This window comes from Priapulus caudatus, unplaced genomic scaffold (assembly GCF_000485595.1).
Source record: "Priapulus caudatus unplaced genomic scaffold, Priapulus_caudatus-5.0.1 Scaffold1580, whole genome shotgun sequence".
Classification (NCBI taxonomy): domain Eukaryota; kingdom Metazoa; phylum Priapulida; class Priapulimorpha; order Priapulimorphida; family Priapulidae; genus Priapulus; species Priapulus caudatus.
In genome coordinates, this window is record NW_014578641.1 from 52,046 (window position 1) to 64,818 (window position 12,773).

Here is a 12,773-nt window from a genome sequence, read left to right on the forward strand (position 1 = left end):
CTCAATTACTTTACATTACTCCTACCATTGGAAAAACTGGCCACCTGCTTTTGCACACTGGTGATGTTGATTCTGATACTCAACCAGCTTGCGTTAATTATTTCCATGTTTCGACGTGGTAAAAAACTAAAGAAAAAGAAAAAAGATCATCATGCAAGAATATCGTGCATAACTTCCACCACCCAGCGATCACAAAACGCTTGTATGAACACATATTTAACAGCAAGAGAAGTAGTTTTAATGCACCCAATACGTGAAGATCTAAGATTCAAATATGATGAAATGAGTGTATTGGTTGACTGGTATTGACGACCTTTTCGCAAAAACATCAACTGTGACATCAAAATGTAAATTAAAAAAATTAAAATGGCAAGCAAGACGCCTACCACCGAGTGAATACCCTTAACTGAAATGGTCTGGAATTGAATCGGATGTATTCATCACGACACAGGAACCAAACAAATAGATTAACAATCTGCAAGCCCAGCGTGGTGGCATGCACACTCGCTCACCTTACGCAGTGATGAGAAGGCAGAGGCAAAGTGGGAATGACACTTCACGTGTTCAGCGATCCATCCCGGCAACGCAGCAACGACCGACGCACGCGCATAGCGCTGGTCCAGCAGCAAGATGGCGGCCGAGTCGTCACGGTGACGAATCGCCCGTCCTGCAAAACAAAATTTTGTCAATGAATGTCCAAAATAATGCCAGGTTTTCATCCTTAACTCTTATGTGCCAATGCATGGTTAAAGATCGATGGCTATAATTTAGAAAGATATTGAAAGAATGCCTCACCTATTGACTGGTTGACAGCTTTCATGCACAGGTTCTCATAGTATATCTGCCCAGGCTGTCGCTTACCAGGGCCGGTCGCCTGGAGGATCAACAAGAGGAAAGAATACACTAACCATAGCAATAATGCTGTTATCATTCTCAGATACTGAACTTCTTATAAAACATAATAAAATATAATATTATAAACACATAATATACATATAAATATATCTAAAATATAAATATAATATTCTTATCTTAATAAAAAAAACAGTACCAGTCTAATGTAGGTGGGAAAAAATGAATAGCCACAATCATTACTGATAACACCTAAATTCCATATTCTGAAGTACAAATATTGATAATTGAATCCAAAATATATCCCACCAATACAATTTCCATTTTGGTTGAGATAGATAGATATGTGTAGACAGTTCCAGAATCTCTGCCAGAGCGAATGAACAGTCCCATGTAGTAAATCGACATTCCATATCCTTTGACAATCAAACATAGGTAAGTGAACACCATTTATGTTACCCTAAACAAAGTTTGCTTAGCACATATATATGGCATGCAACGATCCAGACCATTTTTGAAAAGGTTTTTGCGAATAGAGTCTCACCACATTCTTGTTCAGGTAGTCCATCTTTTCCTTGAGCTCAGCTGAGAACATGTTAGGGAAAGGTAGACCAACCATCACAATGCACCTGGCAATTGAATAAAATATTTTAATTAGAAAAACATTTATGGCGTGAAATGCACACATGACACGGTCTATGGCTATGGCTACTGAAAGCTATGGAGGACATGTTCGTATGTAAGCCGAGCTGAGACTGACCTGAAAAGATTTATTATTTGCAGCAACCTGACATCGAATACTAGGGCATCGATTGATTAGGGATTGATAGGGAAATACATTGATACTAGGGGATTGATAGAGGAATACATTGATACTAAGGGATTGATTGATTAGGGATTGAAAGGGGAATACATTGACACTAAGGGAGTGATTGCCAGTGTTTGCATTACCTGCCGAGATCATCGGAGAAGTTGATTCCCTCGCTCATCTTGCCGCCTACGACACAGAACAGGATGGCACCTGTCCGCACACTACCAAACTTCTCGCTCTCCTGCAAGAAGATGAAGAGGTAAGGCTCAAGACATTTGTCTTCTTACTCAGATGCTAAGGGTGTGACAGGGATGCTAAGGGTGTGACAGGGATGCTAAGGGTGTGACAGGGATGCTGTGGTTGTGACAGGGATGCTGTGGTTGTGACAGGGATGCTGTGGTTGTGATTGGAATTTTGAGGAAGCTTTGTGACCGGGATTCAGGGGTCGTGATCACAGCACAGCCCTCTAACACTGATATGCAGTGATTCTCACCTTGATCCGAGTTCCATAATCTGCCAACACTCGATCAACCTGGTTTGCCTTCTTCGGCTCTCGATACACCTGGATATTAACAGTAGTGCCATTAAAGTTTCCACAGACCAACAACATTTACTGACACACATTTCCAACCAGTGTTTACGTCTTTTAAGGGAATCATGTACACTGCCCAATAAATCACACTATTAAAGAATGAAACAAGTATTTTTCCAGATGATACATTATCTGGGGGTTTATTTCGATTAATCAGAATCAGACGAAGCAAATTAAAACATGCCCAACAAAGTTGGTTATGCCAACTTTTGTTCTCTAGTATCTTTCACTTTTCTTTGTCTTTCAGGCCGGTGATCGTTAAACTCTGTGGTAAGCATCAACTTAGACCGACTCACCTCCTTCTTGGCATTGATGCGAGCCAGCAGGCCAGACGCCTCCCACTGAGTGAAGGCAAGTTTCTCATAGTTGTAAGATGGGAAGAAGCAGACGATTCCACGAGGAACGACGTTGCACACGTTCATCAGCAGACGCCCAAGCTCATCGATCTGCAGACATAAGCATCGTTCTATATTGTCTCAACGCTTGTAAATATAAATGTATCATCCTGCTGCTACTGCTGCTGCTACTACTGCTGCTACTACTGCTGCTACTATAGTTACTGCTGCTGCTGCTACTACTACTACTACTACTACTGCTGCTGCTGCTGCAACTACTACAACTACTACTGCTACTAATACTGCTGCTACTGCTGCATCTGCTACTGCTACTGCTGCCATCCGACCGTAGACCGAGAGAAATCATACCATCTGTGGGGTGCTGCGTGATTTGAAAGTAAAATCAAGGTCAGCACCGGACGGACCCTTGGCCAGAGTAAGAGGCAGCAGCTGGCCATCCGGGATCACGTGCCCACAGGAGAACTCCAGCAGGCGACTGACAGGAACACCGGTCGCAAGGAACAACTGCTCCTTGAACTCAGCTGTCGGCTGCATAGTTCCGCCAGCAAGGACGACGGCGCGGCACTGACGCACGATGTCGCTAAAGTGCACGGCTGGATTCAGAAGGAGAAACTTCAGACCCGACCTGCCGGAGAGAACAAGATGTACTAAACAACAACAAACAACAACAAACACATATCAACGTACGAATGAATGCACAAATGATCTGTTGATCTATGAATGTGTGGAACTGTAACACAAAATACATTACAGCCTATGTGATTTGACGCAAAATCCATCCATTTATATTTGGATTAAAATTTGGAACTATATTCCTTTCATACTTTCTTCTTCTTTTTATGAGTTCTACATCCGCTATGCCACACTGCCTCATGGTCGCTACATTCATATTATTTTCCATTTTACACAATGCCCTTGTAACCTTTCTTCTAACTTGGTAAGTTTTTAGCTGATCAGGAGTGTTCCTCTATTCCACATGTATAACATCAACACAACCGCACAACTGAGTGTGCGCACTGCTACAGATTACGAAACAATGGATCGCCAGCGCTTGACTGCAGGTAAACATACTTGGCTACTGTTTCTTGTCGTGTGACAATGATACGGCCGTCCTTGTTGCAGTTAGTCAGAGCCTGCAGGAAACCTTCAATATGCGCCAGTGGTGAGGATAACCTGACGGTCTCTGTCTCCCCGTTACTAGGCACAACGTTATTCACCCGTTCTTCTGGATCTTTCTTTTTCGCGAGTTTCTGCAGAAACGTTCCGACGGACGACAGCTGGTTGTCTGTATTCTCTCTACCTGTGAAATTAATCCATATCACATAGGAGTGTAGTATAGTAGCATATTAAGCAAACTATTGATTCATTACAATGTTTGCAATAGCATCACAACTATTACTATACTATCGCAATACTAAAATTGCACCAAATAGTCGGGCCTTATTTTATAATATGTTATATCACATCGGAATGTAAACATTCACGTCTCAGATAACAACCATTCACGTCTCAGATAACAACCATTCACGTCTCAGATAACAACCATTCACGTCTCAGATAACAACCATTCACGTCTCAGATAACAACCATTCACATCTCACGATAAACAACCATTTTCACCGTCTCAGATAACAACCATTCACATCTCAGATAACAACCATTCACGTCTCAGATAACAACCATTCACGTCACCAAACGCTTATGTCTTATAGTAATTAGGAAAATGTCTTCGACTGGACACACGCGCCTAAGACTTACTCTGCAGAACGACGGGAGGCTGGTACTTCTCTACGAAGCCATGCAGCTTCCTGCTAATCATACTCTTCTCACAGTACCTGACCAGCTTGAAGAGGTTCATGTTGTCGATACCACATCCGAACAGAAACTCGTTCAGCGTAACCAGACTTGTATCTGCGTACACATGCCAGGAGGTACACACAGAAAGAATTAATATACAGAAATAATAATGTAATATAACATATATATATACATACAGAACCATATACTCAGAATGGGCGACACCAGTACAATGCTTACATGTTAACATTCTTCTTTAACTATAACCCTTTCTCAATCAAATAAACAATCCGTTGCAAACTAAAGTGGCGAAGTCACTGCATAGCGGAGCACACGGTATAACTCAACATGGCGCTCGGTCTGACAGAACACTACCTTCCTCGCCGGACGATGTGACGGTGGGGTCGCACCCAGGTCGTCCACCCAGGTACTTGATGCAGCTCTGTAGCACGTGGAGTATCTGACGGACGTAGAGAAGGTTTTTGGCGAGCAGGCGTTTCTGGTAGCGATGCAGATACTGGCTGAGCTGCGAGTGCGCACCTGACACCTGTTGGCCGGAAAATCACAATCACGCACTTCTGCCAATTCAAAGTAGTTTATCGGAATACTGGAATACGAGAATTCTCACCTACCATGAATTTCCACCCATCAACCCCTGCTCCCCTAGTCCATAGTTTTTAACCAACTTCACCACACTGAAACCTAATCATTCTTGTAGGTAAACAAGGAAGGATATATTTGCAGTAAATGTCTGGACTTATCAGTATTATGTACAGACAGTCCTAGATAGTCACCTGGGCACCAGTGACTTCCATACTGTGTATATTACTGATCGTCTCGAGAAGGTTGTGAGCTTCATCGATGATGACAACGTTGCCTTCCAGCTTGATTCCACATGCCTCACGCGTCTGCCTGTGCAGAAGTGTGTTGTACGGTAGCGCCACCAACTGCACAAGAGATCGAACGTAATTTGTAAAATACAGCAAAGCGTGGTTACAACAGCGATATAACATTGCATGCGCGAAATCACAAAATCGTTGTGCAGTAGTAGCATCGTGAAGTAAATGGAAATATAAAGATATTTTATAGTAAGGGTTGCTATACTGCAAGTCTGTACGAAAACAAAACTAACTTCCTAAGTTAGCGTTTGTAACACTTGGTGGATACCTGAGCTCCAGGAATTGCGTACCGGGTTCCAAAGTATGGACACGCCTTCATCTTCTTGCCCATGTCCACCAACTGCTCAATGTCCTTAACTTCTGCCTAGCAAAAGAAAATGACAAAAAATCATGGAGTAGGTGAACATTTGTTGATCATGATGTAGGTCCCTTCTACAAGGCATTAACTTTATATTCTATGTATTATTTGGAAATGTATATCCATAATATAAATTCACCCATGCTGTTATTGACTATTTATAAATATATAAACAAATAAATAAATAAATGTATGTATATATTTATATAGGTATATCACTCACATGGACGATGTCCTTATAGTTCTGCAGGGGTGAGTACTTGTAGAACGGACAACTGCCAGCTTTCACTTTTCTCTTCTTTACCACGACACCGTCCTCTTCTTCTTTCGAGTCTGCTATAAAAGCGAGACAGCATAAACAATTTAACCCCATCCGCAGTCACGTCCATGGCAAGCACGATGTATTCTATCACATCATTAGTAATTCTCAGATATATAGAAATGTAGCTATACCCCGTCCACGGTTCTCCAAGAGCACTTATAGCCTGGCGGCCCGCCAGGCTATCGTCGAGCCCCGCCATCCTAAAATGCACCCGCCACTCTAAATATCATAGCCGCCATGCTAAAAAATGGTAAAACTAGGACCGTAAAGGCAGCCCCGCCATGCTATAATGAAAAGGCTTGGAGAACCCTGCCGTCCGCTTACCTGACACCTTTGCTTTCTGCAGCTCTCGGCATCGTTCATTCATAAGGCTCAGAGATGCCAGCCTTCGCACAGACTCATTCACACACAGATTCTGCAGCAGGGAGAAAAATGCGCGGAGAGATTGAAAATGCAAACAGATTTGTACCGAACAAACGAGCATTTAAAGATTACGTAAAAACGATCATATATGTATATGTATTGTACACATTTATAAAACGACTTTTCACGGGCCATTCTGTCAAACATACGGATGCCTCCTGTGCTAAAATATTAACGTTAGTTTACGTTCCGAATACATCTGCTAGTCATGGTGGACGCACCTGTCGAGAGCCCAGTGTGACCATAGCTGTATCATCCCCATAAGGGCTTTTCTGTACTTCACGTACGAACTGTGACAGCTGTGAATGAGTCCGACTGCAGTAGTAGATCTGTGCAGAGAGGCATCTGTTAACAACTTGAATTGAATTTTATAGTGAGTCATGTAAACGTCTGAAATGACTCAAACAACAACAAAGTTGCAGAAACAACAAAAACTGTTTAAGGCTCAATACAAGCATAAGTGTGACCAAATTTCTATTGTGTTTCTTGACGTTATGAGGCCCCACGTATCAGTTATATCTCATAGCAGTATACGCTGCAATACACAAACTAACAGCAGTTAATTTTACACTATACTTGTGCAAACCTGCAAATCATCATCATGCAATACATCCAAGAGGCACGTTACTGACCCAGTTCAGCATTGAGTTAGACCTAGCACCCCACGTGTGATGGTAATGGAACACTCTATCAGCATGCTTAGAGGTGAGAGTTACAGTCACTCACTTGCTGCTACCACCATAAGTACGACAAACGCACACCATGTTCCCGTTGCAAAACCGGAGGCTGTACTCAGTCTTACTTTTGTCACATGCTCTTCCTCTTCCTCGTCGGAACTGTCGCAGCCTCTTGATGTAATTTCTTCATCGCTTTGGTAGTCGCCAAGGACAAAATCACTGTCATCTTCGTGATCAGTGCTGTCATACATGTCTGAAGCTGACCCGGCATGCTTCACCTTTTCAGGGGCTTCTTTAAACAGCTTGTCGAATTCTACATCTGTGGAACTTCGTACCTGTCATACACGATTGCAGATATTCAGAATTGCGTGCTCCATATGATATAGACAAATACTTGAGACCAAGAATTACATGCATACACACACACGCATGAATTTATGGGTTGGGGGAGGAGACAAATTCCCTGCTATCAGCTGATTAAAACATACACACATACAATCAAGAGCGTATAAAGAAGGAGAGCGTACAACGGTAAAATGATGAAACCATGTTGCAGAACTAGGCGAATTAATAAACTTTCCCCGTTTTATTTTGACGATTCTTTGCAGTATTATTGACCAGATGTCCTACCTTGTTAATATAAAACAAAACGCATGTCCCTACGATGCCTCTACGCTGAGATAATGAGCAGTGAAAATCTGGTATTTTCGCCGAAAACCGACTCGAGATCAGTTTTACTGCGACTGTCTCTCGTTTTGTGTACTGTATGTTGCTTCCGGTCGCCGCTGTGTAGCGCTGACTCGATACGTTATTACTACAGCGTTACTACATCCAGCGCAAGGGGCGGGTTATCACCATGGCGATAAATAACAAGACGTTTTTGTGGAGTAATGGCTGCGTCAATGACTGGAAATGCGAGAAAAGATAGTAGAAGGAAAATAAATTTCATTGTCAATGAATGACGGAAACACGCGAGGTTTCCTGAAGCTATCGCCAGAACGAGTGACAGTCGCAGCCACTACGTATCTCGAGTTGGTTTTCGGCATCGTAGGGACAATCGGTTTGTTTTATATTAGCAAGGTAGGACAGCTGATCAATAATACCACAAAGAATCGTCAAAATAAAACGGGCAAAGTTTATTAATTCGACTAATACTGCAGCATGGTTTCAGCATTTCACCGTTGTACGCTCTCCTTCTTAATACGCTCTTGATACAATGTATGATTAGTGTACAAACCTTCTTGCGACGATAGTTAGACTCTTTGAGGCGTTTCATCCGCTCCTGTCTCCTGGTTTTCTTTTCCAGCTCCTCCTGTAAACGTTAAAATAACCAAGCAAAATGGATTATTATATTTATATATATATAGATATCACGTAGATATCACATATAAAGCAACCAAACATATAGGACTTAAATTGTAATGGTAATCTGTTATTACAATTCTGACCTTGAGTTTTCTGATTTTCTCATTCTGCTCGTTATTAGTTTCAAAGTCTCTTAGCCAGTCTGGCTCTGAAAACAAAATCATATATTGTTATAGAATAGCACCATATTATGGATTCCTGCTTGAATTTGTTTTTAGTTAACCATGGCGATATTAAGGTTACTCTCAAGGTTTTAGGCAAAATGTTACCGATTTTTCATTTTCAACTTTATTCGATGGCTAACACTTTGTGCCACCTCTGTATATGCTCATTTCTCCATATAACGGTACATGTGAACCTTTCAGAGCACTTTAATTGCCCGCGTACACGTGTAGTGAGTGATACATTCAGAGACATGATACAACCAGAATTTTCATGATATTCACTAAGCCAGTATCATTCAGCATCAACCCTCCTACAGCTGTCACCTGCTAGTGATAGTTGAAATTGCCGTGCGACCGAAAATAGCGCTATTTCCCTTGTTACACACCCTGCATTCAGGCACGCGTTTGTTGACACATAGCTTAGTAACGGCATGCAGTACACATCGTACGCGTGTTTTGTATGAAAGTGCGGAGGTAACCTCGTAATTTCTCACAATTTCTTAATGTGCATGGAACATATTACCAATTTAGTGGTGTCAGTTAGTCAGGACTATGTCACAGTAAGTACTGTACTAACAGTAGACGTTCCACATACGTTCACACATTTTGCACACAGGCGGTCGATCATTGTAAAAAATAGAAAAACGCTGATTTCTCAGTTTCGATTTCTGACATAGTAGCCGATGTATAAATGAACATTTCTCTGTGATTACAACTCAGATGAATTTAATTTTACACTCGTTTTAATGTTAACATATTGCTGTAAAAAAGCGAGTCAAGGATTGTTATTAAGTGCCGTATTTTATTAGTTATGCCTCTTTATTCGCTAAAATTTGCAATTCTAACACACAACTTGATTTTTAAGCAGTTTTTTTCATTTTTCTCAGTAAATATGAAACATAAAGAAAAATCCTGATGTGCTATTTTGGTACATATTAATTGTGCTTAACGTGTGGCAAAAATTTGCTTCCTCACTCTTTGTGGTAATTGAGAAATATCCAAAATACCGTTTTTACATAAAAATTCTAAATTTGTGTGGTAACATAATTAGGTGCTGGAAATTTCATTAAATTTTTTGGCTTGAGCATAGAGATATATCTCCTCTATAAATAAAACGTGTGATTGATTCGATTCATTCATCAATAAACGTTTAATCTTCATTAGAGCAATACCCGTGCAAAAGGTCGAGAGTATATCCTTAAACAATAACCAATTGTAAGGGTAACATAAAGATCAGTATACGGAAAGCATTATAACTATAACCACACAATAGAAACCAGGAGTAAATAACATGAGTGGAGTAAGAATACTCAATCTCTTCTACCAAACGAGAACGAGGCAAAATAGCCTATAGTTTGAAGCCGGAGTTAGTAAAAAAATTACATACGCACACCCACACACGCACGTACATAAGCACGCATTGCACGCCCACTCCAATGATCAACTATACCAACCATCAGCAGTATCTGCTTTCACATCACCATTAGAACTGCTGAGTGTAGTCGCTGATTCCACGTCCAATAGCTCCTGCAGATGTGTGGCTTTCTTCTCCTCATGGTCTCTCAGCCAAGCGAGTGAAGCACATATCAAACTTAACGACTTTCCCTAAAACATGTCAAGTTTATTAAAAAATTGAAGTTCAAGTAACAGAAATATGTATAGTCATATAGATTTCTATGCAATAGGTTCCATGGTATATATACTCTCAAAATGAAAAGTATTGGTTACCTTTAATGTTACTTTACATTATTTCTATATAGAAAACTACGAGTACAGCTAGGTGCTGTAACTAATACAAATGACCTTATTGACGTCACTTACAGTGCCTGTTGGACTTTCAAAAATTCCTATCTTGCCAAGTTCTAATGTCTTGTACAAGTTGCGCATAAAATCTACTTGTATGTCATATGGTTTGAAAGGAAAAGGGAACTCGACACGAAGATCAGCTGGGCAGTCTGGGAGGTCATTATAGATTTCCGTGTTATCTTTTGCAGAATTGTCCATTTCCTGTTGCAAATAAAGTATATATAATGTTAACAGACTTATTTGTACTGAAGCTAATCATGTCGGGTGCACAGCTGGATGCAACTGAAGCTATTGGCTGGTTTATGAAGGGTGCCCGAGTATAGGCACATCTCAACTTAATAACTTACAACAGATTCTATGAAGCATCACGTCGTACGTCGTACGTATGGCAAAATTTCACAAGCGACAAGTGATCAAATGCATACAATAAAGTATTTTACATGCTCTATACTCACGGAACCTGGGAATGTTTTAGTAGCAATTGGTATTAGGTGCCTGTATATCAAGCAAACGCTTGTCGATTATGCACTATGCAATGGAGCAGCAACTTGTGTTCGACCGAGTTGCAGCCAAATGTCGAAAACTCGGTTGCATTCAGTGACATTTATGTCATCTGATGATCTGTACACAGCTAGACTAATTCACTAATGACTACGTACATCATTACACTTGCTGACTTAGTGACTTACAGCCCAACGCAGCTAGGAGACTAGCCACAAGTTCCCTTCGCAACACTACGTTGGCGAGAGGTACTCCTACGACGTGTAACAGTCGGAGAGCCTGGTCGGTACCTATGCTATAGATACCTAGCTATACTATAAACCGACCAGGCTCTCCGACTGTTACACGTCGTACTAGGAGTAGGACTCTCTCGCCAACGTAGTGTTAAGCGAGAAGGGAACTTGTGGCTACCTATATACTATAGTCCGAGATTCCTCTGACCAATGCCCACACAGACGATTTTGGTGGTTTTGGTGTGGGTTAGGTGTGCTAAACCCACACCAAAACCACCAAAATCGTCGGTGTGGGCATGCCATTGGTCAGAGGAATCTCGGACTACCTATATAGGGCCTACTAATACTATGTCTATAGTGACGGTAGCCACAAGTTCCCAACTCGCTTAACACTACGTAGCGAGAGGCTACGTGTGGCACGTCCTCCGCCGTGTAACCAGTCGGAGAGCCTGGTCGGTTTATAGTGACGGTGACGGTGACGTGTCTGTGATAACAGTAACACTAACTCAGTAACTGTAAGGATCGACTCACTCTAAGGTTAAGGCTAACTATGTCTAAGTCTAATACTATAATTACTCAGTTTAGCATAACTACATCATATATATGTACAGTGTATCACAAAACAAATACATATTATTAACCATGCAAACAATTTTGTTTTCACACTTACACTGTTACACACTCCGCATTCAATCACACTTCCCGCCAAATTAAATCCGCCGCCGCGCCCTCTTCCGGCGCCCATACTAGTCTTTGGACATGCCACTGATCTCTATAATATAATATATATTATATTATATTATATTATAGAGATATATATATATAGATTATATTATATTATATTATAGAGATCAGTGGGACATGCCCACATATCAGGCACTTGAAGCGTTTCATGTAGCAGCGACTTTGAGGCAGGTGATCAAATATGACATCTTCGCGCCATCTATCGGGAGAAATAATTCATATGCGCACATTATATGTTGTGTGTAACCGTAAAACGCATTATTAATTGTATTATAATACTCTAAAACGTATTTAACGTAGAGTGGAATTAATATAATTACAGTACTTATACAGAACAACATTTACTGAATAAGATTGGTAAATGTTTGGCCGTGAAATTCCCATCCTACGCTTCGATGTATGTATTTCAATAATGTAGCAGCGACTATTACACGCTATTATTTCGATCTTACACTCTCCAAAATTTAGCACTAACTATAATTTAACAGCAATAGAAAATAAAGAGGGATTTATATCACGAATTATATTATTTTTCTATCATAGTAAACTGGCAATACACTATTATTAGCGTTTGTTTCAGTATCTCTGCATGAAATGCAGTTTTAAAGCTCAGCTATTGTGCGCACGTGTGCTAACTTGTGTGTGTACCATATGCACGAAAGAAAAATAATTCTGAGGAAATAAAATTCTTTGTGAATACCACATAAATGCTCGTTTGTGCGTATGATCTATACTTGAATTCGGCCCCCGATCACTAATGTATAATTTCTGACACTCATTAAATCGAAGTGAGACTGTGTAAAGCTGCTTCCCGTATATGCGATAGCAGCATCCAGTGTTGAAATTCACAAATAATAATTAAATAATTATATA

At 40.8% G+C, this 12,773-nt stretch overlaps 1 protein-coding gene across 2 annotated transcripts in view; it reads right to left on the minus strand.

Annotated features, from left to right (window-relative positions):
- LOC106817059 (probable ATP-dependent RNA helicase DDX11) overlaps nt 1–11,882 on the minus strand; it is a 23,577-nt gene extending 11,695 nt beyond the window's left edge. Inside the window, exons 1-22 of one of the 2 annotated variants that reach the window (XM_014821707.1) lie at nt 11,827–11,882; nt 10,438–10,623; nt 10,071–10,221; nt 8,536–8,600; nt 8,325–8,399; nt 7,213–7,422; nt 6,632–6,739; nt 6,312–6,402; nt 5,889–6,001; nt 5,576–5,671; nt 5,203–5,355; nt 4,784–4,955; nt 4,370–4,522; nt 3,683–3,911; nt 2,960–3,236; nt 2,552–2,701; nt 2,157–2,225; nt 1,804–1,904; nt 1,397–1,481; nt 796–874; nt 513–667; nt 10–126 (exon numbers count right to left, since the gene is read on the minus strand). In XM_014821707.1, coding sequence (XP_014677193.1) covers nt 94–126; nt 513–667; nt 796–874; nt 1,397–1,481; nt 1,804–1,904; nt 2,157–2,225; nt 2,552–2,701; nt 2,960–3,236; nt 3,683–3,911; nt 4,370–4,522; nt 4,784–4,955; nt 5,203–5,355; nt 5,576–5,671; nt 5,889–6,001; nt 6,312–6,402; nt 6,632–6,739; nt 7,213–7,422; nt 8,325–8,399; nt 8,536–8,600; nt 10,071–10,221; nt 10,438–10,620 — 2,748 coding nt within the window. In that variant the 5' untranslated portion in view covers nt 10,621–10,623; nt 11,827–11,882 and the 3' untranslated portion in view covers nt 10–93. The remainder of the gene's footprint in view (nt 1–9; nt 127–512; nt 668–795; nt 875–1,396; nt 1,482–1,803; nt 1,905–2,156; nt 2,226–2,551; nt 2,702–2,959; nt 3,237–3,682; nt 3,912–4,369; nt 4,523–4,783; nt 4,956–5,202; nt 5,356–5,575; nt 5,672–5,888; nt 6,002–6,311; nt 6,403–6,631; nt 6,740–7,212; nt 7,423–8,324; nt 8,400–8,535; nt 8,601–10,070; nt 10,222–10,437; nt 10,624–11,826) is intronic. The other variant, XM_014821708.1, reaches the window with a different exon arrangement.
- Nucleotides 11,883–12,773: the final 891 nt, after the last annotated feature.